This window comes from Drosophila willistoni (assembly GCF_018902025.1).
Source record: "Drosophila willistoni isolate 14030-0811.24 chromosome 2R unlocalized genomic scaffold, UCI_dwil_1.1 Seg167, whole genome shotgun sequence".
NCBI classification, from domain to species: Eukaryota; Metazoa; Arthropoda; class Insecta; order Diptera; family Drosophilidae; genus Drosophila; species Drosophila willistoni.
This window is the reverse complement of record NW_025814050.1, coordinates 24,105,678-24,133,311: the sequence shown is the minus strand read 5'-3', so window position 1 is coordinate 24,133,311 and position 27,634 is coordinate 24,105,678. Positions and strand designations below refer to the sequence as shown.

The window sequence follows — 27,634 nt, the reverse complement described above, 5'->3', positions numbered from 1 at the left end:
TTAGTTTGATTTTGTTCGCACCAGTGAACGGAACTCTAGAAAATGGGTGCAATCTGTGTGACCTTGTTTCTACTGGCTGCCCTTGTGGCCTTGATATATGTATTTCTAGTCTGGAATTTCAATTACTGGTCTAATCGTGGCATTAAAACCGCAAAAGCATGGCCCCTGGTGGGAAGTTTTCCAAGCATGTTTACACAAAAAAGAAATATGATGTACGACATTGAGGACATATATCAGTAAGTACTTGTAATCTGAAGGTCCTTTCAATTGCTTTACTTTTGGATTTAAATGCTTCAGAAAATACAAGCGCACTGAGAATTTTGTGGGTGTGATAAATACTCGTTTGCCGCAGTTGCTCGTTCTTAGCCCAGAATATGCTCATAAAATTTTTGTCTCGGATTTTAGTAGTTTTCGAGATAATGAATTTTCCAAGTTTGTGCGTAAATATATCATATATGTTAAGCATTTGTATTATGAAATATTTTCAATCAATCAAAATTAGGTCAGCAAAAAGGTCGACAAAATTTTGGCAAACAATCCGTTTATATTAACAGGTAACGCTTGGAAGGAGAGGCGAGCCGAAATAACGCCTGGCTTGACTGCCAACCGTGTAAGATATTATACAAGTACATTAGACGTCATTATTTTCTCTTATCTAATTGAGGTCTCTGTTCAGGTAGGTGCCGTCTATCCTGTAACTCAAAGCGTGTGTCGCCAGTTTGTTGACTACATCAAGGGGCAACAACTCATGGCTTCATCGGAAGGCCTAAATGCTAAGGATCTTTGTCTCTGTTATACTACCGAAGTCGTTGCCGATTGTGTCCTAGGCATTAGTGCCAAAAGTTTCACTGATAACCCCACACCACTGGTGGGCATGATTAAGCGCGTCTTTGAGCAATCTTTCGGTTTTATATTCTTTACGATGATTGCCAACATTTGGCCACCAATAAGAAAGTTTTATACTGTTGGACTTTTCGCCAAGGATGTGGAAGAATTCTTTTTCGATCTAATGCAGAAATGCATTAATTTGCGTCGTCAAGATCCAAAGCTACAGGATCGTATTGATTTTCTCAACTACATGTTGCATTTACAGGATAAAAAGGGTTTAAACACTCCGGAGTTAACTTCACATACCATGAGTTTTCTTACTGATGGTTTTGAGACCACCGCATTGGTACTGGCTCATACATTATTGCTATTAGCTCGTTATCCCGAGGAACAACGAAAATTAAGAGAGGAACTTGGTAACAGTAACGTGACGTTTGAAAAACTTAGTGAGCTGCCTTTTCTAGATGCCTGTATAAATGGTAGGTTGCCATGTGAAAATGTCCATAAAAGTAAATAATAATCTTGTTTGTCTTTAGAAACACTTCGCCTGTTTCCACCACTTTTGTCTGGTCGTAAGATCGTAACCGAAACCTATGATTTTGTTAATAAGAATGGTGTCCGGGTACGTGTGGAACCTGGTGATGTTGTCACTGTTCCTGTCCGTTCATTCCACCTTGATCCACAATACTATGAAGAGCCTGAAGAATTCAAGCCCGAGCGTTTTCTAGAGATCAATGGAGGTGTCCGAAAGTACAGAGATCAAGGGGTCTTCTTTGGCTTTGGTGACGGTCCAAGAATTTGTCCAGGTTAGGCATATGCAATGTAATTCACAATTCTATTGAATTTAATCTTAATTTGGCTTTGACTCAACAGGTATGCGTTTTGCTCTAACACAAATGAAGGCAGCTTTGGTGGAAATATTACAGAATTTTAACATAAAAATCAACCCAAAGACCCGCAAGGATAATGTTTTAGACGATACTTACTTCATGGCCTCATTAAAAAATGGCATATGGTTAAATTTCGAAACAATACAATAACTACAATATTAAGAATTGAATATGTAAGCTTCGCAATCAAAATCCATTTGTGATGACACAATCAATTTAGATGTTTCTTAACTTTTTCTTATTACTCTGTATACTACAAATTTTGCTTATATGGTTAACGCATTAGATAAATATTTTGTGTTTAGTCACGACTCAGGGCAAGTTGAACCAAAGGCAATACCTTAATTGAAGATAAATCAGCCAAAATTGCTTCAATGCTGTCCAGGGAAGCCACTTGCATGATACTTTCCTTACGGAAACTTAGTATAATGATGGCAAACAGGGGCAAAATCTCTAGGCTATCGAACCCGAGTATCTGTTACAAGGAGAAGAAATAAAGTTATGGTACATTTGGATAAATTTATAGTTAACTTACCAAGTCCCACAGTACTAACAGTTGATCTGGTGGCAAGTGTCCTGAAAATGCTCTCATAAGCCATTTGAAAACTACACGCAATCTGTATGGATTCCAAAGACATATTACTTAGGGCTATTTAACTTAGGTATTAGAACTAAGGGGACTCACGGTTGTATCTGCAACTCTCGAAAATGTGACCACAATTGCGGCTCATAAGTCTGTAGTAGCTTCTCGAACAACAAACAAAGACTTACAATGCCCTGGGGATGTGTATTGATGGTGGTCAATCGGTGGCAATAGCGAACATAGAAGGCTCGAAATGTGTAATAAAGATTTACTGGCGAGTCGTACAGATAGCAGAACGGGGCTGCAAACATACATATGCCATGGAAAGGCACCACACCAGACGGGGGACCCTCGTATGTTTTACCCTTTACAGGAAATGTTTCATATTCCACACAGTTGCCAATATCCGTGTCACGGGAGAAACACAACAGGACCTGATAAAGAACATCCTCGAATACGAAATACTGATCATCATTCGAGGCAGTCAACTGAATATCCTTGAAGACTAACTTATCGACTATGTGATCGGTGGTCCATACACTATTTCTCAGCTTTTGCCAATAGTTTATGTCCTGTAAGGAAAATCAGTGGAATATTAGATGCATCTCATAAATTGAAGTCTCTGTTTTACTTACATAATCGTGTAGCTTGCTATCCAAAACAGACGCCCATAGGGCTCCACGATATGGTGCTGGTGTGCACCCCTTTTTCAGGAATTGCTGACACATGGGCGCATGTCTTCCTTCCAAGATGCGTTGGCATTGCGTGGTTGTATCCATAGCCGAATAATTATCGCTCCGCAAGAGATCGGCATAATGTGACCGCAGCTCGAAAAGATTTTTCACGGGCAATGCTATGTGAGAGAACTCCCATTGGGGAATTTGGCTAAAAAAAAACGAAAAGATATTGGCTACATTATTTTAAGAATTTATAAAAAATATGAAAGGGGAAGGAAAATGGAAATTCTCGTTTTTTTGCAACGAATTTAAATAAGGTTACTTACTCCGTGTTTTCGGTAGTTGTTTTTGCGGGTCCTTTGAGAGAAAGCAAGACTTCTAAAAGGTCCTTAGGTGCATACACTGGACGATAATTTGCCAAATCTACAATAGTTTGCAATTAAGTTTTTTCTACAAACAAATACAAATACTTTACGACAGACTTACCCATGTTGTAGTTGCTTAGTTCATTCCATTTGGCCACAAAATCCTCGCGATCGCTACTAATGCGCGGTTGGCCGTGAAGCGGAACTTTTAATTCTGCGCACATGGCATTGAGGCTTTTCCTTACGCGTCTGTCCCAAAGAACACCAGCTCTTTTCAAATAACCCAGGGGATCACTTACTGCGGTTTTCTAAACAATAAAATAAATTTGTTTGGGGTGTTTTACACTTTCTTGGTCATGGAGAACTTACCGATGATTGTTTAGAAGTCGGTAAGGATTTCTCATTCAGTTCATTTTTGCTGATGCGACTCCGCACCAGGTTATAGATTACGTTACGTATTTCTGTTTCCAGTCCAGCCCCTTTGATGGCATCCTCCAAGGTGTTGCGCATATCGTTTGTATCCACGCTTGGATTGCATACCAATTTCTGTAGTTCCTTGTAGATGGGCTCATAACATTTAGTATTTTTAATCGCCGAAATCACCTTGGCTGTCATGTGATGTATACTGGCGTCTTGAAGCTCCTCCATGCTGTACCACACACCGACCACTCAGTTGGCTGGGTCGTTTCTACTTAAACTTGTCAAATTTCAGTTTTCCCTTTATGCACTTAGATAGCCAAAACAAAAAAGGTAAGCGCTCTTTTGTTAGGTACATAAACGATTCGTTTGACTTTTTATCGATCAAACTTGGGTAGCTTGCTTTGATTTCAGTTTTTCGATTTGATATGTGCATCTACATATATTCACGAAAACCAGGCGCTTCATAGTTACGGAATGCAACCACTTGTTTGGCTCAAAGGACTCGTTTTGCTTCCTCCCCACGTGTTTTGTTTTGCTGTTGTCGCTGGCAACCGATGGAGGTATGTACCTAGCTAATGAAAATTCCATTGTGTGTTATGTGTTATGTTCTCATGAACGACGAAAGACGCATGAAATTGTTTTTCTACTTGGGTGATTTTCTTATTGCGTCAGATGCTCATGCTGTTTTGTTTTTAATTTTGGCAGGTGTCATGGAAACAATAAGTATACGACATGTTGGATTACTTTTTGGACATAAGAAACAACGAGATATAAGCATCTCCCTATGATTCATTTAAATTTACATACATGATGTGTAAATTACGATAAAATATTAATCTTTATTTCAGGCTTCTAAATCACGCGTTAAATTATTTTATTAGCATTCTAAATATTAAAAGTTTTATCTTCATTTTATAAACTGCTACTTTATGTATAGATGTAGTAAATATATATCTCTTAATAACAACAAGATATTTATATATAGAAGAAACAGCCTAGTTAATTTTCAAATGTGATATAAATGATATTTAATGATGCTCTATTTCTTATATACACTACTTTCTCGGAAATAGTGTAGGGCTTCTGCCGGATATCAACTCCTCCGCTCCTGTTGAAACACAATTTGTTTTGGTAATTACGCCGTAAATCTTGCCTTAAATTTTATGCCACCAAACTGTCAGCATCCAAATTAGAACTTATGCCACGCCTGTGGTCGCCACTTGTGGCTATTTATGTGTACACAAACAAAATTTGTGCATTGAAAAATGCTAGAAACAATCTAGTGGAAGTGTCTTCCTTCACATCTCCCTACCCCTTTTCTCATTTCAATCTATTTTGTCACTATGGCATACCCAAAAACCAAAAAGTGTTTTACGTTTTGTCATAAATAATAAAAATCAAATGGCCATCAAAAGTTGCTTATTGCCAAAAAACAAACACACTGAATTCCGCCAAACTAAAGGAAGGTTACACACATTCAAACCACTCCACCCAACCACAACCTGTCCCACCTTTCTGATGTCCATTTGCCAGACCGAAATGCCTTGTTTGTTTGTTTTAAAGCTGACGAAAAAAATATAAAACCACATCAACATTTTTGTATTGGCCAAAGAGGAGGAGGTGAACCGCAGAAAGAACAGCAGCAAAAGCATCGGGATGGGCATCTGGCCGCCACTCATATACCTATACATATGAGTGGGTATGATCATATGGACAAAAATTGCTATAAAGTACTAAAAATACAATTACCGTGAGAAATTCGCGCTGATTTTGTGACTGATTGTGAAGACGTTTATAGTCGATTTTTAGTGACTGACTGAGTGACCGACGAGATCCGGACAAGAAAATCTACAGAGCACTATATTATGTGTGCGAGGGTGGAGGCGCTCACTTCATGGACGTAGTGATGGGGTAACAATAAACTGTACAATTACGCAAAAACGCTATATCTTCGGAAGTTAGAGTCTATTTACATCTGTCCACAGGAGAAAACAAGTGAATTTTATTATCTATTTACAAGACTGCATTTAAATGCTTAAATGTATTGTACATTTGTATTCTGATGAAAACAAGGAATCTTTTACAATTTCCAAAGAAAACAAAAATAAAAGGTACTGACTACGCCTGTGGACGCATTCGTCGCTCTTTATATGTATGGCCAGAAAGTACTGCTCTTTGCATAATTATGGCGTGCGCGTAGACACCGTAGATGAAGATAAAATTGATGGAGGAGATGACGTCGCCGACCTTAGCCATCTATTCACTGACCACCTCTTTATCTACATATATCGAACTGCTCGCCCTTGCCCACCTGCACCTGTAACACACTTTGATCTGATTTTTCTTGCGTCTGGCCAAAATCATCTCATCCGCCGCATTCCAATACACACACAGAGACATAGCGGAGAAGGAGGAAGCATCAACACAATAACCATTTCTGCTCAGTAGTATTATACGCGTCCACTAAGCGGATTTTGTTGTTTATAAATAATGATCTTGGCCAGACGATCGGTTTAGTGCGCGACCGCAGGCCAACGCAGTTGGAACGCATTCTCGGAGCTATTTGAAGTCCCCGTCTCCTAACCCATATATACTTTTAGATATATACATATATATATTCATATTCACCATCACTATGGTACTACTGATTGTGCAATAGAAAAAAATATAATTAATTTATAACAAGTTAACTGACTTTAGGAAGACGATGAGAAAATGGACATCATGCGTAAAGCATTCCAAATGTTCGATACCCAAAAATCTGGATTTATCGAAACTCTACGCCTTAAGACCATCTTGAACAGCATGGGTCAAATGTTCGAGGAGAGCGAACTACAAGATCTTATCGATGAAAACGATCCAGAAGATACTGGTAAAGTTAACTTTGATGGCTTTTGTAACATAGCAGCCCATTTTCTCGAGGAGGAAGATGCCGAGGCCATTCAGAAGGAACTGAAGGAGGCATTTCGTTTATATGATCGTGAGGGAAATGGTTACATCACCACGTCTACGCTAAAGGAGATTTTGGCCGCACTAGACGATAAGCTATCATCGAGTGATTTAGATGGCATCATTGCGGAAATCGATACCGATGGCTCCGGCACAGTGGACTTTGATGGTAAGTATATAGTAATCAACCGTAATGTATCGGACAAAATCTCAATATAAAATAATATGTTTAACAGAGTTTATGGAAATGATGACTGGAGATTAAAATAGTGTTACAGGCGAATCCTTATTGCTGATACAAATAAAAAGCTTTTGGTGTTTAATAATACGATTCTTATTTTTTTATAATTATTATTTTTAAATAAATTAACTAAACGCTTTAATACAAACTTTAGTTTCAAAATAAATCTTTCATTAAAAATACATACACGTATAATGAAAGAATTTCAATGACCAAAAAATAAATCAATTACAATACATATCCATTAAATCTTAGATATTTATCTTAAACAAGGCATATTTTACCAATAAGAACTTGAAACGCATACATATATATTATTTACATATACATATATATAATATAGATATAGATATATAGTTCAATATTTACACAAAACAAATAATGAAATCAAAGTTTAATTCTGTATGCTATATAAAGACTAATTTTAAATGTATATAAATTAAGCAGCCTATAAAATGTGCCGTAGATCCTATTCACTTATTCAAAACTCAACATTTCGTTTGGCTTTTGTCTTTACATATTGTTTCTTAAGTCAATTAGTTCTGTGTGGATTTTACATAAGGCAGAATTATCTCTTAGCAGATTTGGCTAAAATTTTCTTAGACACGCACTGAATATGTGTAGATGTACATGGTTATGTACCACATAGATACATATGTACAGCCCAACAAACATGCCGAAGATCCGATTAACCTATTCAAAACTCTCTATATTTTGTCTTTACATATTGTTCCTTAAGGCAACTAATTCTGTGTGGATTTTACAAAAGGCAGCATTATCACTTAGCGATTTTGGCTAAGATTTTTTTTTCGACACTTATATATGTAGGTACTATATATGTATGTATATGTATTTATGCTACATCTTATAGATACATACATATATGATTAATAAGTAATTGTTAATATTTTTTTAACAAGCTGGCACAAAAGATATTACCTAAGTAATTTCGATTTCGATTTTCAACCTTCATTTCTGAAATAGTTAAAGCATTTTTCAAACCAAAGATTTCTTTTCATTTTTGCATTTCAAAGGATCATAACTAATCAATCAGTGCAGCACTTAATCTAAAACTGCCTAAAGGCACTCCAATACAAGTTACACAAACGTTAACCAAGTGCACACTTAATTTGGAGTCGAAAGGGTACATACATAAATGCAACTTAGGTCAAACCTAAAACAATTCTACAAAACACAAATTAGTAGGATACAATGCACAGAAAACTAAACAATTTTCATAGGCACATCGATAAGACACTCAGGTTCCAAACGTCCCAAAGTCTTTTTTACACGCAACGCTGTCAGACGGACAGTGGGATTGGGATGCCAACACTCCTGCATGATTTTGGACACAGTGGCAAGAACGTCATCCTCCTGCCAGCGTGATGGTATAGGCGGTCGGAAGTTCTTCACACAAACAACAGCATGCATATCCTCGAAGGTAGGATCTGACGGCACCACGTCGTGATATGGCAAAGCATAATCCTCGCAGGTGGTGGTTTTTGTGCCTGATATCGGCGTATAGCAGCGTCGTGCCATTTCCCAGAGAACCAGACCCACTGAGTACATATCCGCGCGTTTGAACTCCTCGAACTGCTGTGGATTCAGCACTTGGGCGAGAACTTCGGGTGCCATATAGCGGCGAGTGCCAACACGTGTGTTCTGGGCAATATGGATTTCATCCAGCTCCGAATTATATTTCACTGCCAGGCCAAAATCGGCTATGGCACATTGTCCGTTACGTTTGACAAGTATATTTTTACTTTTGATGTCACGATGGGCAATCGCAGGTTTGCCTGGAGTCCCAAAAATTTCGTCATGCAAATGGGCCAAGCCGGAGGCCAACGAGTACGCTAACAATTGAAGCTTTTGAGGATTAATGACCGACATGGACAGGTAATCATGGAGACTACCCACTTCGTGGTAATCGGTTATAAGCAGCATCTGGGTCCAGCTGCCATTTCCCTTGATATCAGCGGCGATAAATCCCAATATGTTCTCATGGCGCATAAGGACTGTCTGATAGATCTCTGTCTCACGGAACCAAGAAGCCTCCTCGGTGGTGAAAAATGTCTTGACAGCCACATGCTCGTCCCGCCACTTGGCTAACCACACCTCGCCATACCGTCCCTTGCCCACCAGCCGCATCATTTGAATTTGTTTGGCTATGGTACGCTGTACTAACAACGGCAGGCCTGAGCCCGAGCCGGAACTTTGTTCAACAAGTTGGGACAACGGTGAGAGCTGTGAGTTGCACATGGAACTGATCAGTCGTGGTTGTTTGCGTAATTTTTCTCGTCGCTTGTAGGTCAAACACAGGATGAAAACAATCACAATGAAAACGGAGAGGCAAACCACAATTGAAGCTAATAATGCCAATGTGTGCATGGACTCGCTGCTGACTGGTAACTCTGGAGCGGGTGTGGTCATTTTGGGTGTATAGGCGGGACGCAGATCACGGTTACAGAAATCCTCTTTGTCACAGCATACAATATTCTTTCCATGAATATGAGGAACTGCTGCCACTTTGCACTGCAAATGTGAGCAAAATTTTAGTAAGTTTTATAGAAAGAGACGGTCACTTAACAAACCATCAATAGTCCGCCATTCTCCTCCGGCGGCATGCATCCAAACGTGCGCTCTTCCTCATATGTGCCTGTGCTTTCATCATAGATTTCCTCAACAGCACTGAAACAACTGCCGCCGGGTCTGGTCTCACAAGTGCCATTGCTAACATTGCCTGGACAGCTACCATCACAGTAGCAAGTCAAAGAGCGAGCTGCAAAAAAATTGATAAATAAAAATTAAAATCATTTTAAAAGAGTAGGTATAATAAAGAGATTGATAGGGACTAATGTCCAATCGGTCATCCAATAATCCGCTCTGATAATCATAATTTAAGTGCCTAACTGCATATCGCTGTGCTCTTTGTTGCATGAAATATGCGTCTGAACATGAAGTGCAGTGGGCAACAGTAAGTCGAGCAATCGATTCAGGTCGCCGGTAAATCCAAGTCAACTAACCAGCCAGCAGCCATCCTAATTACAAGCTCTGTGCAAGGTAGTTTTTCTATCCAGTAGCCAGTATATGTGGTTATACTCACAGCTGAAACGTGGTCAAGTGGCCAGACGAACAGTTACCTGCCTGCTATGTGTGTTTTATTGTGGGCGTTCAACCAATTGGGCGCGAGTTTTATGGCTGCGTTTTTCATAGAGACCGTTATTGGTATGTATGGCTTATGGGCTACTTACACGACTTGATTGACTTCAAGTCGCAAATGTTCCCATGGTTGGCCAACTGCCTATCAACTCCCTCTTCTCTTCTTATTTTTAATATCTGTTGTTTCTAATGTGATTTGGTTTATTCGTTATCATTTATGTATATAAAATGATTGGATGCAATAAAAATTTATCCATGTAGATTTGTGTTCTTTCTTTCGTTTGCACCATTCCGTGCACTTTAAGTCATAATTCTACAGGTTTCTCAAGGCAACACCAAAAAATTTGTACCAAACTGCATGCCAATGGAATAAAATAACAATGCCAGGTAAGATAAAAACCAACAAATTGGCGGATGTTGAATTTAAATCGCTCGATGCTTATTTGTTTCTGCCGCACGCCCACTTTGGTATTAGCAGCATTCGCAAGATGATAATTTAATTACAATATCATTGCAGGTGACAGTCGGGTATTCTTATTGCATCGGACGCGATGTATATTCTATCCGTATACCTTTGTACTACTCTATGCAAAATGTAGGCGATGCAATTTTTGTATCTAATCTCTCTTTCCCAAAAAAAATTGTTTATCATGTAGCACAGTAGCAACATTTCGCTGGCATTGGATTCTCAAAAGACAGACAAATTACGAATTTTTGTTCGGCAAACAAACAAAAAAGAACAGACAAGGGAAAAAATCAAATTATGAAACATGCCATTGAAGCATCCGCAACAGGGCCAGTCCAGACACATCAGACGGGACGACAATGAGATAAAATTGTTGCTTTTGCGGCGGCTGGCTCCAACTTGGCGCCACAGGCACACGCGCAAGGTACAGGGAACAACAAAGAAACACACTCATAGGTAGAAGGAGAATTGGCCAGGCCAAAAACATATTTTAGTCGAAAGTTGGAAAAGACAAGGCAAAATTTAATTTAATGCCAAATATGGCAAGATCATAAAGTATTCAAAATGATTAAAATCAAACAAGAATTCGGAATTCACAAAAATAATTTATCTGTACTGATACTGTAAAACTATTTTGAAAATACCAATAATCCCTTACAATATTTGTTCATCATGTTCCCAGGTTTTAATTGGGGAACTACTATTAAAGAGCAGCTGCAAATAGTATTGGGTTTTATGTCTTATAAGTTTCATATGGAAATGCATATTTCTCATGATTCATTCAACGATTTCCGCTGCCAACGCGCATCATGGCGAATGTCTTTTTTAAGGTGCAGTTTGTTTGCCCGTTTATCATCAGCATCTTCCTCCTTTAGCTCCAGTCTCAGCTCGAGCCGCACTAAAACCGTGTGGGATGCCTTGAATTGTCGTTTTTAGTGATCTCCCGTATTTGCTGTGTGTCTATGTGTGTCGTAAACATTGCATCAAATGGCCGCCCAGGCTAAAAATACACCCACCCAGGTTTTTCCTCTCGCGGTGTTTCCAGTTTCAAAAATTCTTTGTGTATATCCGTTTTTGCCAAAATGCCAAATAGAAAACTTTCGTTTATGTGCGTAGGCAAGTTGAAGTCATGTGGTCTCGACTAAAATAAATATACTATATCTCAACTATATTCATACATATATACAAATCCAAGTACGTGTACACGTAGTACACGTCTTCAACAAAGAGTCACGGAAGTGGCGAGAGAAAAGATGTTTGTGAGCTCATCAATGGAATCAACCTAAATAAATGAGAAACAGAATAAGCCCTATGACTAGACGAATCGGTGACGTCGCCGATGAGTGTTCAGCCAAGACACAATACGAATCTAGACGCACACGGAATCGTTTCAGATATACTCTTTTCTTGTCCTACATTACTATTGATATAAATTCTTTACCTATTTACCATCGAGTACTTGAAAACTTTAGCTTCAGGCAAATAAACTTCACACATTTTCTAATCTTGCTGGGTGGCAAGTGGCTGGCTCAGAGGCTAGCAAAATTAACTTTTAATACTAATCTACAAAATGTAATCACAAACTGTGATCCTTGTGCAAATTTGTATGTGAAAGAAGAGTATTGAATATCGTCATGTATTTTTTTCCTGGTGCTTGTGCCTTTCAATACGTTTTACCCGCCGTTGTTGTTGATTTAGTTTTTCATTTACATTTTGGTTTGGATGGTGGGCGGATAGCTTATAACATTTTATATAATAATGATATTACGTGTTTGTTTTAGGTATTTACTAAATATAAAATGTGGGCGATATATTTAAGTTTTTTGTGTGTCTAATTTGATTTTTTTGTTGTGCTGCATGTTTAATTCCTGTCAGTTTTTAATGAATTTTGGCAGTATTTGATTTTTTTCTGTTGATGTCTTGATTACTTTTTGTTAATTTGGATTTGTTCTCAATTTCCAAATCTCGTAAATCGTTGAAATGTAGAGGAAAAGTTGATTTATATATACTGGCAGATTTATTTTGAACAGCTATTTGGACCATTTCTTGTGACTTGCTGACGTTGTTGCTTTATTCTATTTAATATATATATGGATATACATATAAGTATTTGTATAGCAAATCTAGCAGTATCATCGTGATCATCAGATGGCTATGTTTGTTTGGCTTGTGGCAATTCAAAGAGACGAGAAGGAAATTGAGGTGTGAGAGAAAGAGAGAAAGGCAGGCAAAAAAGGGTTATATATTCTTTGCATTTGTTTTATTTTATCAACAGACATCTGCGTATTTCGTTTTATTTTTATGGACACAGAGGAATGGCAATGTTGCCACAATGAGAGCGAGGGGCGAAGAGCGCGTTTTGATAAGATTTTCCTTGCAAATACCCGAATTGACCAACTTTATATAATTTTTTTTATTGCAAAGTCATTAAATCGGAAATAGAAGCAATATGTAGACACAATACAAATGTTCAAATTGTGCAAAGTTTATAAACACAATAGTAGGTATATTAAAATAAATTCAATAATAATTACCAAGTGTTAAATATATTTTTTGATCTATTCAATATGTGTAAAAACAAACATTATATATACATTGTAAACATTAAAATTTGTTTTACTTAACATTCCATTGCAAGGTATAATTTGCATAAAATGCATTTAAATAGCATTTAATTGACTTTCAAAACGTGTCACACACATCCATATGTGTGTACATATGTATATAACATAGACAGACAGAAAAAGAGACAGAAGAGAGCAGAGTGAGTGCGAGACTAAAACATGTTTTTTTTCGCTAGAAAAATGCATGAATGGGTTTTTTTTGTTTCTCTCTGTTGTTATTTTTCTCAATAACTAACCTGTTATGCCCGCAATACCCTCTCTGTCAGAGGGTGTTCTCATTTTTTAAATATTAGAAAATTTTGAAAAGCCTTATAAATAAACTAAACAAATTCTCACTTATTCGCACTGTCTAATTGGACTTGTTGGAACCTTAACATAGAAATGACAATGCTATTTCGCTAGGGAGCGTCTTCCAAAAGCCGATTAAAGTTTTTTGAGTAACACTGATCCTAATCCCTTTCGCTCGTTCGGCAAGCCATTAACAAATTTCATAAAGTCTGATATATTGCCAAGCTGATTTGCGTCAGATTTAAATTTTAGCACTCATTGTGGGCGTATCCAGTGTTTTTTTTGTTGGGTTTATCTTAATCAAAATGCTGTCAAAATTGTTAATAAAATGCCTTAAGCATTTCCAGTTCTTGGTAAATATTTTGTCAAGTGGCATTTTAATTAATTTCGCCCACGCTGCTGTCCAGCTTCCAACTTTCAAGAGAATTCTAATCTGCATACAAGTAAGCTGCATACATACATACATATGTATGTATAATCGTGGATACATACATCCGGGTTTAAAAGTAAAACAATATGTAAATCCACATTCATCTATACATACATTTGAACATACATACATATATGTATGTAGGTAGATAGAACGATAGTCAGAACCATGTGATCGTCAGAGAGGAAACTATTTGAAATGCAAAACATAACGTTTGAGCGGGCATAAATTAGTCTTGACCAACAGAAAAACTTGGCTTTGGCAACAAGTTGCCAACCTCGTGAAACTAAACAAAATTCAACAAGTAAAACACCAAGCCGAATTAGAAAAGGATTTTATGCTGCAATTGTTGAATAAATGAAATCATCATCTATTTATTCATCACATTGAATTATTAGGAAAATAGTCAAATAAATCAAGTATACGCCCCGCAAATAAATCAATTACAATTAAACGGCTTTTGTGCAAACATATAATAAAACAATAACGCCCTCTCTGCTTATAAAAAAATCTTAATTAGACACATTAATTTGAATATATAAATTTTAATTGAAAATAATCGATACATAGAATAAAACAGCCAACAAAATCTCTTAGCTAAGTTATAGAGTACTAAAAACTAAATATATGGTTGATTTTTGTTGCTATGTTATTCTTTTTCTGGTTTTTATTATGATTTGTATTTGTCGTATATTTGACTTTACAATGCTTTTTGAATGTAAACTATCAAAAAATTTAAACCTATCCTTCCAATTCCAAAATATTATAAATCTTAGGCAAATTTGAATTATCTGAAAATCAAAACCAAACTAAAAAAAAAACGAACAGAAAAAATTGTTGATCGTTTGTTTTCCAAATAAAACCAAGAATGATAGCGAAGGTAAACGGGTTTTGTTTTTGTTAACTTTTTGTTGGTGTTGTTCGTTCAAGTTGTAGCCCCAGGCTTGGTCATGACAACTTTTAAAATTATTTTTCCTTATAAATAGCTATAATTAATGTTGGTTTGTGTTTTGCTATTTTTGGTTGTGTTTTCTTCCCTTTTTTTTGGCGAGTTTTTCATTAATAAAACAGATGGTTAAAGATTTTTATTTGGTCTCCCACAATATGTACGCCAGTCACGATCTCTTTTCCTTCGCTATCTTTCTCCCACATATCTATATAGGGAGCAATTAAAAACAATTGCAGCATTCATACATAATTTTATGTATTTTCTGTGCGCCCAAACTCAGCAGCCGCAAATCGCCACAATCAAGTTTAATTAGAGAAAAGCGAAGTAGAGCCCGTCGAGCAGCCAGTCAGACGCTTCGATGTACAAAATTCGCGCTGATTTGGCTTAATGATTTTTTATTGCGGGCACAAAATTGCACAGAATACATACATACATACATTATATGCATTACATATGTATTCCTTTGTAAGAGAATTCAAATTTAGAACAAAAAATAAATGTTGCTGGCTTTTCTGTCATATAGAAATACTTTGGATGACTATGTATATCAATCAACTAACTAAGCAAACCTCTGTTTTGTATCGTTAAAGATCTTAGGTTGAACCGAAATACCTTTTCCTGCGTTCTTCTTACTTTTTTTATGACAAAATCGCAACTTACCTGGAAAAATATAGGATAACAAACAGCAGCAATTGCATTTATGTATATACTGTTTTCTGTTGTGTGAATCAAAATTACAGACATAAAATCATTAACAGCAACAACATATAATGATAATAAAATACCTACATATTTTATCTGGTCAACGTACATTTATGTTTCTCTTTTCATTTTGTGTTTATACATTTGCATGCAGATACAGTTTTTATGCCGATTTTATCACAAAATCAAAACCACTGAAGTGAAGAGTAATGACTTTCAAAATAAAAAAGATAATCATAGCAACGGAAACAACAACAAACACAACAAATGGATTTCAATATGTCTTAACCAGTAGCCAAATTAAAATAAAAACAACAGCGGGGCTAATTAGTTGTCGTCGTTATCTCTTTTTATTTTCGTTTTTGTTTTTTCTCTTTTTTAGATTGGACTTAAATTAGAAATTTATGCTGTTGCCTTAGCGAAATACCAAATGCTATTTGGCTGAAAATAAACTAGACAGAGACATGGAGGTATATACATATGTACATATATATGTATAGGTACATATATGTATATATAATGTATTTGTACGTATGTGGAAACAATATACATACATCCACAAAGATTCAACTCTATTTATTTGTTGTTAACCCATCAACCTTCAAAATCCTAACTACAATAATTACCATAAAATTAATTATAATTACAAATGTGAATTAGCTAAAGGAATGGAATTATGACAGAGCTTAAAATATTCCTCTCGAAAATAGAATATACATACATATGTACATGCAAGTGTTACTACATATATTTCATGTGTATACAATTATGATTGAAGAATTTGAATATAAATATTTCATAGGTACATATATGAAAAAATTGTATGCATTTTCTTTAGTTTCTTTCGACTCTCCTTAAGGCAGCTAAAAATGCAGCATTGGTAATACACGATGGATGGATGGATGAACGGATGTTCAGGCAGTGTGTCAAACATAAATTTAAAGTCTTTGCCCATGGTATTTTATTTGCATAGGAAATTTATTTTCAAGTGGGTGGCCGCGTCAAAATGTCAATTAAATTTATATGAAAATCACGCGACCGGCATATAAAAACCAGCACAAAAACAAAACAAGCACTAGGAAGAACAGAGAGAGAGACGAAGACAGCGAAAGCGTCAACATGTTGACGACGCATTGATTTAGTTGGCAACATGTTGCCAGTCACCTGAAATATTGCTACCGATTGCCTTTTATGGCGAGGAGGAGGCGGCCATGACGTGTGCAGTCTTAAATTAGCAACCAAAAATATGCAAATGTTTAATGAATTATGTATATACATTTACCGATCTACATTAGTATATGCTATAGTATAACCATATACACATGGATAGACTGCTGAGTTGTCATTTCAATCTCTTTTCGTGTGTGCGTGCGTGATTTCATTCTAATAAGCATGCCGCCAGGCAGTCTGAGTCTGAGATACATTTACCCACTCACAATTAAAATTAGAATTGAATACATCAACAATAAAAGTTAGAAGCATTTTGCGATACAAATTTCGGCTTCTCAGGGCAAGAAAAACGTGCTATCACATTCGTTTAGTCAATTAGCATCGGTAATTCGAATTTAACAGTTTTTTGCTAAAGCCTTGAGGCACTAAAACTGCTAATGCAGAACATCATACTGATAAAAAATATCCCTGTCCCCTATAGGGGGAAACAAATTTATTTCGTTTTCTCATATAAGACTGAGATAATCTTTTTCAACTCCATTCTGTTAAATTTCACTTCATTTATCACACAATCCATCATCATTCTTCACTCTGTCTTCTTTGTATACGAATTCTCTGCGTTTTCACATTACAAAAGGACTTGAACTGTAGATTTTGATTAATCGTCAACGAAAAGAAAAGAGAAACAAGAAATTAAGCGGAATTGTTCGCTAATGGTGGAGAGGCATGGCAGCAGGAAACAGTCTGCATTTACATATGTATGAGAATTGCAGATACATTTCATTTGTGGCAAAGCCACACAAATTCCATGCGATTTAATATATTTTAAAATTATTTTTATTTTTTTTGTTTTGTTGGTTTTTGTTTTCTGATTTTGTTTTTGTTTTGAAAAACAGCAGCAGCTGCTCGTTGGCTGCTTAGGCATTCAGCATATCTGTGCGTATCTTTCCGTTGAGGAACGACAACGACTTCAGTCAATTTTCACGCGCCCTCGCACATGTGTGTTCCACACGTTTGACGAAAGATCTCTTCAGATCGCTAAGAGAAAGGCAAAAATAAACCGAAGAAAAAAGATTTTGAATGAATATACGAGTGATGTAGGAAACGGTGGTGCAGTTGGACTGGGTGATGAACAGGATATGCGGATGCTGCACATCATCATAGAATAATTTACATTCCAAGTTGTGTCATAAAAATCATTTTAATTTTTTTTAAACAAAATATTTTTAAACACTCTAAGGACTATCGGTTTTGGTACCGGGTGCATATCGATATTCGTAGCGTAGCTCAGGCCAGACTTGCTCACAACGAATATGTCACAAATAAATTTAAGAGATAAGGCGTCAGTTGCAGATTATCGCTAAGACAGACAAACTAAAAAAACTTTTGTTATGTTCTGGCCGGCACTTTAACGACAGCCGCTACCGCTTCTTGCTGACCAATTAGGAAAAAATTAAAAATCAATGACCCCCTTTTGCTGCGTAAACGCGAAAAGTTTAATGGAAGTAAAAGTGAAAAAACAAAAGCACAAACTGAAGAAAATTCGTTTAAATAAAATACATTTTTATTTTATTGGTTTTTTCGTTAGCACACTTTTAAGTAAAATATATATTCATACATCTGTACATATGTATGTGTGTTATGTACCTACAATTATAATTTATATACATATGTACATACATATATTGTTTTTCGTGTTTTAGCTTATTAAAATTTTTGTTACGATTTTTGTTTGTTTACGCGTGGCAGACGACGTCGACGACCACGACAAATTGATAAGATTAGCTACGTATAACTATAGATGGGGGCAACCCAAAGCGACAAGACCAGCGACCAACAGTCCTATTAGGTCATATACCTGGGCATAAGTTTAGTGCCAGGCAATAGCAGCAACGTTATCAGATTGGTGTGTATATATATTTACTATATATACATATATGGTATAAACACATACATATAACGCAATTTGTTGTTCAGTGAGTTCCACGAAATATTTTTGTCTAGGCGATAAACATTATTGACTTCATTTGCGGGAAAATAGTTATGTAGTCTTAGACACAGAGACCTGTAGACCAGGTTCCGCTTTACTTGGGATCTGCTATGGATTTTTTTGTCAGCTTAAAATTTCAATCAAAAGACTGCTTAAACGCATTCAATCGAACAAAACCGAAACATCAAAAGGTGTTTTTCATATTTCTGTCCGTCTATTGCGATTTGTCATGGCCTTGACTGGCACTGGGACTGACTAAGAAGACACAAAAAAAAAACACTAACGAAACCAAACCCAAAAGACCAGCCCGCCTGTGGTGTATTATGGACATTATGTGTGGGAGAGGGACAAATAGATTGATGCAAAGAGGGAATATAGCGCAAAACAAAGCAAAATACAAATAAAAGCCACACAGCTTAACACCTGGAGAACAGAAACATGTTAAACCATGGGATACCATCAAAAATTGGGATGGGCAAAGATTACTCAGAAATTATTATATTCAAACTGACAAAAATTCGGTCAGTTCTTAAGTCTCTCTTTCCTTGAAAAAAGAAAATGGAATCCATTTAAATTCTACGTAGGCACCAAGTGACTCGATTTTAAAAAGCCGATCTCATTGATTTTAAAGATCCAAATTGATTTTTGAAGTTTTTTCAAAAGCTATATATGTAAGTACATAGCTGTTCGATCGGCACTAATTTATGCCACATTCAACACTAACAAAAAATTTCGAATTTCTAAAAGGCCTAATTCGAGTATATAATATTAATGCATCTCCATCTACCAACAAGACCTCCTCTCCCATTTCATACAAATAAAAGGCTATAGTGTAATCTGGAACCGTAAACTCAAATCAAATAAAAACTCGTCGATGCATATCAATTTAATCTAAGCAAATGAATTGAGTGAATTGACAACAAAGTTGAGGACTTGAATAAAAAAAAACTACAACACAAAACAAATAAAATATATATATAAATGTAGGCATTATAGTGTGCACCAACCATAGGAACCCTCTTTCACAGAGAGGGAGACGAGAGGAAAAACGCTGGCACCCATAAAAATTGACAGCTGATCTTTTTTGGGTACCCCCATATGTATAAAATAGGAGCGGCAAAGGGTTCCCGTTGCCGCTGTTTCCATCCAAATGCCCAATGCCGATTGTTTTCATTATATTCTTAATCTTCTTTTCAATTGCTGGTGATGTTTTGACTCGATCTTCTTCTTTTACCAATTCTACCTGCGTCTGGGTTATAAACAAGACGAACAAAATTAAGAAAAACATGCACAGCCATCCACACACAGACAGGCATGGCATATTTTAAGCCAAGGCGACGGCGACTGGTCAGAGAAGCCGACCCAAAACACTTGGCACTTGGCGAGAGAAAAGAGCAGCAACAAGGAAACGCAATTAGAAAAACGAATTTCAATTGAAAACATTCAAAAAAAAAACACACAGGATACGCTCTAGGAAAAGGGATTTGTAATATGAATACTGAATACTTATAAGGTACAGAGCGAGAGAGAAGGAGAGAGAGAGAGAAAAAAGATAAAGCGAGAGGGGTTAAACAATATCGTGTTATTGTCCCCCAGAGATGCCGAAAGTAGATAAGCGAATACAGATCACTGTGCACGAAATCCCTGGCAGTAATCTCAGCTTGATAGACTCAAACAGAAATCAAAAATTGTTTAAAGAAAAGTTAAGTTTCATCCATTTCCAAACAGATTGATTTTATTTCTCAGCTCTGAAGTTTTGCCAAAGTTTTTGTATGTACCAAAAACGAATATACCTTTCATTATTTTGGGTATCAAAAAAAAAAAAAAAATAAAAAAAAAAAGAGAAAAGTTATATTAATATTTACCATGAGCCTTCTTCTTTCTGGATTTCGGCGCCATGTCTGGCTACAACAGCAACAACAAGAGGCAGGAACGTTGATGATTTTTATACGATGCAACAGCCTCAACCTTCTACCGGGTGTTTGGGGCCAGGCCAGTGAGTTGCCCCAGCTCTTTAGCTGTTTTTCTTTGCTTTTGCTTTGGCTGCAACAAAACAATAAACGCGGCAGAGCCAAAACAAAAGCACACGAGCCCGTGGATGATAGAGTTAAAACAAGAGACGAGGCGTGGAGGATCGTGAAGAACTGGATTCGTTTTCTTGAAAGTTTTTTCTTTCTTTTTGTTTTCTTTTTTGCTTTTTTTTGTGTATGTTGTTTATTGCGCGCCCATTGGGGACGACGGCGTCGGTCAAGCCGGCGACACCATGGAGCCCGTTCGTCGCGTCTTTTCCAACAACAACAACAGCAAGAAATTATGGGTTTTGTGCCAAACTTGATCCTGGACGAAGAGAAGAGCAGGCGAGAGAGCTGCCTTCTTCCGCTGCTGCTGTTGTTGTCGGTGTGGTGTGAGCGCGTGATCACGTTGATTATAATTATATATGAAAGGTGGCAATACAAATCAGGTGAAATTCAATCTCAGGCAATGTTCTTCTACTTGTTAGTGCATATCCTGATGCATTCTTTTTCGTTTTTCGTTTAATTTTTGGTTTTTGTTAACACTTTCTTTTTTAAAACACACAAAAATAACACACTTTATATAAGATAAACAAAATGGAATATTTAAACACGATTTCAAGTGTTGCTAATTGCCAATACTTCGTTTTATTTATTATTATTATTAATTATTCCATTTTAATAATTTTTCTTTAAGCGAAATAATTAATCTTATTTTCAATGTTTTTTTTTTAGATTTTCAGGTACAGAAAAATGTCACAAAAAATATTTCTTGTTTTCCGAACTATTTTTAAAAACTTTACATCTGTTCCGACACACAAATTCCGACCGCACGTCTTTCCAGTTTGAAAACAAAAACAATACAAAACAACTTTTGAATCAACAGCCAGATTCCGCTTTGAATTCGCTTCTCTTATATGAATTCGCCGGAGAGCGATTAAAGCAGAGCGACGGGCTGAACTCGGCCATAGTGAAGTGTGTATACTCTTGTAATTTCATTGTCTATTACATGTTGGTATTTGATTTTGAACCAACATAACAATATCTTTATGTTTGCATGTTAATCTATTAATTACTAGGTATTGTATTATGACAAAAAAATATAATTATAACAAATGTATAAGCTTCTAATGTTGTTTTAAAGTCTACAATGTTTTTTTTATTTATATTATTTTTATCCACGCCTATATTTATGTAAGCACAAACAAAATTTAAGCAATTAGGAATCATTAAAATCTTATTCTGCTATTAAAAAATATTAAGAAACAAAAAAAAAAAAATAATTCAAAACTATGTAGTTCCTATAGGGGGTTGAACCACAGGTCCTCTATCTAAGGCATTTTATTTATAAGTCATCGAATACATACTTCTAAGCGCGATTTATTAGGAAAATATAGAATAGTGTATTTTACAACGTATCCAAAATTCATCTAAATCGGTGATTCGCACACCTGCAGTTCACCTTGTAAGAAGAGTCTCTCTTCTTATTTTACCAAACCTAAAGTACTTTTTGAAGGGTATAATAAATGGGAAAGAGATTTTCAAGCGGTTTGCTGGTGATTTTAATCGTCTCTGCCGCAGTTGGAATCTCTCTCTCACATTTGCTCTTTCTCTCCACGATTCTTGTTTTTCAAGTTTTTTTTTCTGATGCTCCCCCTATACTCCACTCTCCTTTACATCACTTGCTAAGTAAATGTGTTTGTGGTGTATCTTGGTCTTTTGGTTAGCATCGACTCCTTCTTCGCCAGAGTCATCGTCTTCATCTGTGCTCGTATTTCTCTGGCTGCTTATTATAACTGACATATGTATCTAGATATGGACACTGGCCGCCGCAGTTGCCACAAATATATAATTGAGGGTGCCTTTTTTGCATACACGTATGAACGAGTATATATGGGATAGCGATGATAATAGTAGTAACAGACCCCTTGGCTCAAACATATGATTACCGGCAACACTATTTTCAAAAATGAAATCGAGTTCGTTTACCTACAGATGTACATAAATATATTGTCAATGATGATGAGCCCGTGTCTCAGACAGTAGTCGCTGTTCACTAATTATGGTCCAGCTTTATGTTTTGATACCTGCACATGATGCTTACGATTTTCAGGTAGACTTTATTTCGGCATTAAAAATGCATTTGCACACACTCGTCTACAGAGGAAACATGTACAATCGAGTGTGAGTTATCTAGAAACTTATAGTCCCATAGCTTATGATCCTCTGATAACCTTAGGGACAAGCTCCTTTAACTCTAACCAAAGTGATCTTAAGGTTTATTATCGTTGCCTGCGGTCATAATTCATTTTCTAGTCAAAACCGAATCTCAAGTGAAAAAAAAGATAGGCAGAGACACGAAGAGCTCCCCATTCTTCATTGGGGCTGTTAATAATAACACAAGTTTCCTGGTGCCGAGGCCTGCCTCCGAGGTGTGATTTCTTAAGTGTAGGAGTCATGCGGCGCACAGCCAGTCACTGACTGGGGATGCTGCAGCATCTAAAAACCAAGAACTGTGTGTAGTGAGTTTCGTCAATTCAGAGACCATCAGTTTTAAATACTCTACGAATACTTTAAAATAAAAGTACCAAACATAATATTTTCCGTATTGTAAGAGTATTTTTAAACTATTCCTGAGTTCTTCGCTTGCATTCCAGTAAAGTCGCTTTTGATGGCGATTCGATTACACAATGTTGGTAGCCTTTGTGCTAATAATGCTTAGCATTTTACCTAATTAACAGTCGAATAAGTGATTTTAACCGAAGCCATGGCTTTTAATTGCTTTATCATACCACACAAATGCATTGTATAAATTAAAAAACAGATGAAAGAACATTTTTACTAAAAATTGTGTATACAAACGAATTTCAAGCATGGTGGATTTTGAAAAAAAAAAAAAAAAACTTAATGTGGAAAGGGCCTGCCACTCTACCACCTCAAAGAATTAAAGACGGACGCACATCATACCAGACAAACTGGCGGGCAACAATATATGTACATATGTATGTATCTGGAACGAATCGTAGCTAGCATTATTGATAGAACACTCAAAATTAGATACAAATGAAGAGAGAAAGCAAGAAAGAGAGACAAAGACCGAATGCAACATGGCCAACAGATGTGCGCAACAGGCTCCTAATCCAGGCCGAACAAAGGTTTCGGAAAAAGAGACAAGCTGAAAAGGCCTCAACAAAAGGTTTGAAATGTCATTTAAAGTGTGACTGGGCATTAAATCAAAGTCAGGCAAAGACCGAAAACACAGTATACTCTGTATTGTATACTCTTTTGATGCTTTTGTGTATGTATGAATCTTCCTGTTGCATGGATGGAAATTTGTGTCAACGTGGGCGAAGAAGAGTAAAAATACACCAAAAATTCATTTCATGTTGTCATTCAGCATCACACACAAAACATATGAACAAAGACACAAAATTCTTTAGTTCCCTCATTCCAGCAATGAATTCTTTAATGTTCATAGTAACAAAATAAAGCTAAAAAAAACTCAGTGCAGGTTCCAAACTCTGAACATCATTCCCTAATCTGTTGCCCAAAGTGTTGCTCCGTTGACCGACTACACGTCTTTCCAATATCAAGAAAACCATGAAAATTCATCACAGTGAAGTATAATTAAGTATACTCTTTTTTTTACCATTCTTTTGCACCTTAATTCCTCTTGTTTTGCTATTCAACTTCAAACCCTTGAAGGCAAGAGGTGTTAAAGTTATATGGAATTTCCAACAATAATAAATTATAATTACTCGCAACTCGACAACACCATCAACGTGAAAATACTTCGAAACACGTGAAAAATAATTTGTAAACGCATTAAGAATTCCTCATTAACACCTCAAATCAGCATTGGCGATGATTTTCTCCTGCTGACTACCCTGGCCCTAGGGTAAAATACTATAAATAAATGTATGTACACATACACATATGTATATAGTAGGTGGATGCAGTTGCTGAGACAAGAAATCTGCATAACCTGCATATCTTTTGATCTAAAAATAAAAATGTATATTCTTGTCTAACATAAGCTCTTCTTTATTTTTGAGTCGTTGATAGGGGCTTGTTTGTACTCACGCAACAGTACGAACTAGCGAATGTTTTAACTTTTAATGCTTATGAGAATATGTTATTGTCTGGACAAACAATATTGTTAATGCATTTATATAATGTGTGAACAGGTAGGTTCAAATCGCACAGTTTCTATTTTTATTTGGCTTACCACTTTCAATAGATTTCTTTTTGAGGGGCATGGATAATGATGCTGATTCTTCTTCAACGTCATCGAGGCTTTCCGCATTTAGCCTTTCCGTTCCAATTTCGAATCCGTTTAGTGTAAAGGCTGCTGCTGTTTCACCGTCCAATAGAACACGATGAGAATCGCTGCTGCATTCACCTACAAAAAAGCAAATTCAAAAGCATTGTGTAACAAATATTAGTAAATTGAAAAACTGTGTAACTAATTTGTAAACATGGAGTGGCGGTTGTAGGGTGAATGAGAATAGAAGAAGCAGGAGAAAATTACAGAGCTTGGTACTCGAGTTCTTGATAGAACTTGCGTTTTGCTTTGCTCTGGCGCCAAGCAAATGTCAATTAATAATTTAAAAAACAACAATTGTGCGTTGTCGGGCGCCTGAAATCCGAGATCTTAATGGAAAATACGACGAAAATATATAGGACCATAGTCTTCAAATCGTACCGAAGTTTTTATGCACTTCACTGTTAAGACCAATCAGTATTTTTGTTATATACAAATGTATGTACATACAAAATATTTATTACAACTTCTGATTAGGATATTACTACAAATTTGTCTAGTAGAAGCGTATACCCTGTAATGCACACAAATTCTGAACATAAAACTTCTTCCCTTTCTTTAAAGTCCAAATGAAAAACGTGGGCATCTTGCATTTGAAGTACGTGGGTCTGGATTTAAACCTACGGGCTTTCTTACCGTCAAACTAAACGTGTGTCATAAAGTTGGTCAAAAGCCAGTAATTTGCGGCTTCCTACAGATTGAATGACTGACTAGTTTTTCATCTCCCTGCACATCTCGCTCCACCTCTATCAGTCTGTCTGCCAAGCGAGCACATCTTTAAGATAATGTTTGACAGTCTACTGAGATTATGTCTAGTTTCGCTTCACACGCAACCCCGCAAACGTAACTGCATCTCTCAACCGGCCTACGCAGTCTCTACACTCGATTCAATCTACTCTACTTTAAGATGCGAATGCTTAGTATGGGTCCATTCAGCTTATTCAAAGCGGAAGCAGTTCAGACTATGTCTAGGGAAAGACTAGAGGGTGTCGCTGTTGATGGTTTGCCAAAATTAATGAGCAACATTCAAACATAACTTGATAAACATGAAAAATTGTTTATATTTTGGTATATCAATCACCATGAAATGATAAGCATTATTTATTCGGATGCATCATTGATATTCGAATCCAAGTAAGAAAAGCGAGCACCCCTGAAACATATATTGGAATAATGAATGGATAATTTTAATCGTCTGCTGTAGACTTCCTGGTCTTTGGGTGGCCAGTAATGCGAAGAAGGATGAGTGTAAAAGAAAAAGGATGAGTGTAAGAACTGTGAAATTATATTAGGTGTAGACCCCCAGTAAAGATAACATTTGAGTAAAGTAACTGCATACAACTAAAGCTATAAAGGCTTTTCAATTCACAGGTTCATCTTCCACTTTTTATTTCTCGAATAATTTATTGAAAGTCATTGTCGTCTAATTTTGAGGAAACCGGGTGACAAAACTTAAAGAACGACCATGTCATCAATCAACAAACACTCAGAGAATATGAGAATATGTTACATTGTCAAGTTTTTTTATCTGTTCATTCATTATTCATAATTTTTGTTCGCTGTGTAGTTGCAGATGAAAGTTTTGCCTTTTTTTTTGTTATCTTGACAATTAGCCAGAAGGCAAGCGAATAACAACAACAATGTTTGCCAATCTTTGCCTGCTTTTCGACTACTGCACTTAAGATTGCAACAGGAGCCACAGCTGCAACGCTTGAAATGTTTTCTCTTGGCTGCTGGTAGTCAAAACAAAAACAAAAATAAAGTTCAATGTGCCGAACCCCAAAACCCCAAACCACACCCAGCTATACATAGTATTATAATGATCATAATCATGTTCATGATCATTACTACTACATGGGGGCAATTCATTTGGCATGCAGTCGGCATTTGCTTTTATTTCAACGTAATTGCGAATTGAATCTTTTTGAAGCGATGCGCTAAAACTATATGCAAACTAAATCATCGCCATATGCATATTGATTGATTGATCAGACTATGTACTGGTATCTTCTATACTTATACTATACATATATGCATATACACAGATAGAAAGTAATTCACACGTGCTCCAGTTTGTGTGTGTTTGCATGTGTTTGGATTGCATAAGTAATCAGCATTCTATATCTCTTACGCAGTGTTTTTAAACTGCAATTGCTGCACCTACATGCATTGTCACGTTTCCCAGTTTCTTAGCCATTCTTGAGAATGGGTCTAACAATTTTCCAACATTTGATAGATGGTTTATGTATGCAAAAGTGTGAAGAATTTAGTGCTAGTCACTTACACCCGTCTGCCCGCAGTGTTCAACGCGACGACAACAAGTGCCTGGCACTCAATCAATTGTAGTTTATCAGTTATCAGTTGTCGCTTTTTCTTTGCTTGGCTTCACTTTATTGCGTTGCACTAAAATTTGCCAAAGTTCTCAAACGTATTTTCCAAGAAAAAAAAGATAACCAAATGCCTAATTGGTTCTAATAAATAAGGTCAGCAGACAGCCAAAATTACTCAGCTGCCCTCACTACGAAGTTCTCAAAAATTGTAATTGCACTTATGTGGCAATTAAAAAA

General features: G+C 36.5%; 4 protein-coding genes across 6 annotated transcripts in view; 2 read left to right on the top strand and 2 right to left on the bottom strand.

Moving 5' to 3' along the window:
• The first annotated feature begins 11 nt into the window (after positions 1–11).
• Positions 12–2,237, top strand: LOC6646577 (probable cytochrome P450 28d1). Its single transcript, XM_002069206.4, has 6 exons — positions 12–236; positions 298–436; positions 503–610; positions 677–1,307; positions 1,365–1,634; positions 1,702–2,237. The coding sequence occupies exons 1-6, from the start codon at positions 43–45 to the stop codon at positions 1,866–1,868; spliced, it is 1,509 nt and encodes a 502-aa protein (XP_002069242.1). The 5' UTR covers positions 12–42; the 3' UTR covers positions 1,869–2,237.
• Positions 1,934–4,218, bottom strand: LOC6646563 (TBC1 domain family member 19). The gene is made up of 7 exons (XM_002069207.4): positions 3,713–4,218; positions 3,465–3,651; positions 3,305–3,401; positions 2,937–3,186; positions 2,404–2,873; positions 2,254–2,335; positions 1,934–2,193 (listed from the first exon to the last, which is right to left on the bottom strand). The coding sequence occupies exons 1-7, from the start codon at positions 3,989–3,991 to the stop codon at positions 2,020–2,022; spliced, it is 1,539 nt and encodes a 512-aa protein (XP_002069243.2). The 5' UTR covers positions 3,992–4,218; the 3' UTR covers positions 1,934–2,019.
• A 2,057-nt stretch (positions 4,219–6,275) lies between these two features.
• Positions 6,276–7,040, top strand: LOC6646564 (troponin C). The gene is made up of 3 exons (XM_002069208.4): positions 6,276–6,401; positions 6,464–6,881; positions 6,949–7,040. Exons 1-3 carry the CDS (start codon positions 6,399–6,401, stop codon positions 6,975–6,977), a joined length of 450 nt encoding a protein of 149 aa, XP_002069244.2. The 5' UTR covers positions 6,276–6,398; the 3' UTR covers positions 6,978–7,040.
• Positions 7,023–27,634, bottom strand: part of LOC6646565 (bone morphogenetic protein receptor type-1B) — a 37,681-nt gene continuing 17,069 nt past the window's right edge. For 2 of the 3 annotated variants that reach the window (XM_023178154.2, XM_047010540.1), the window contains 3 exons: positions 24,972–25,145; positions 9,545–9,732; positions 7,023–9,485 (listed from right to left, as the gene is read on the bottom strand). In XM_023178154.2, the coding sequence (XP_023033922.2) occupies positions 8,178–9,485; positions 9,545–9,732; positions 24,972–25,145 (1,670 nt within the window). In that variant the 3' untranslated portion in view covers positions 7,023–8,177. Of the gene's footprint in view, positions 9,486–9,544; positions 9,733–20,596; positions 21,283–24,971; positions 25,146–27,634 lie in introns of those variants that run through there. The other variant, XM_002069209.4, reaches the window with a different exon arrangement.

Bases quoted from the DNA above. Each gene is read 5' to 3' on its own strand.
- LOC6646577 (XM_002069206.4), top strand. From the start codon at position 43: ATGGGTGCAATCTGTGTGACCTTGTTTCTACTGGCTGCCCTTGTGGCC. The intron at 437-502 runs GTGCGTAAATAT...AATCAAAATTAG, and splicing joins ATAATGAATTTTCCAAGTTT to GTCAGCAAAAAGGTCGACAA. The intron at 611-676 runs GTAAGATATTAT...GTCTCTGTTCAG, and splicing joins CTGGCTTGACTGCCAACCGT to GTAGGTGCCGTCTATCCTGT.
- LOC6646563 (XM_002069207.4), bottom strand. From the start codon at position 3,991: ATGGAGGAGCTTCAAGACGCCAGTATACATCACATGACAGCCAAGGTG. The intron at 2,874-2,936 runs GTAAGTAAAACA...TTTTCCTTACAG, and splicing joins ATAGCAAGCTACACGATTAT to GACATAAACTATTGGCAAAA. The intron at 2,194-2,253 runs GTAAGTTAACTA...TCCTTGTAACAG, and splicing joins TGTTAGTACTGTGGGACTTG to ATACTCGGGTTCGATAGCCT.
- LOC6646564 (XM_002069208.4), top strand. The intron at 6,882-6,948 runs GTAAGTATATAG...TATGTTTAACAG, and splicing joins CGGCACAGTGGACTTTGATG to AGTTTATGGAAATGATGACT.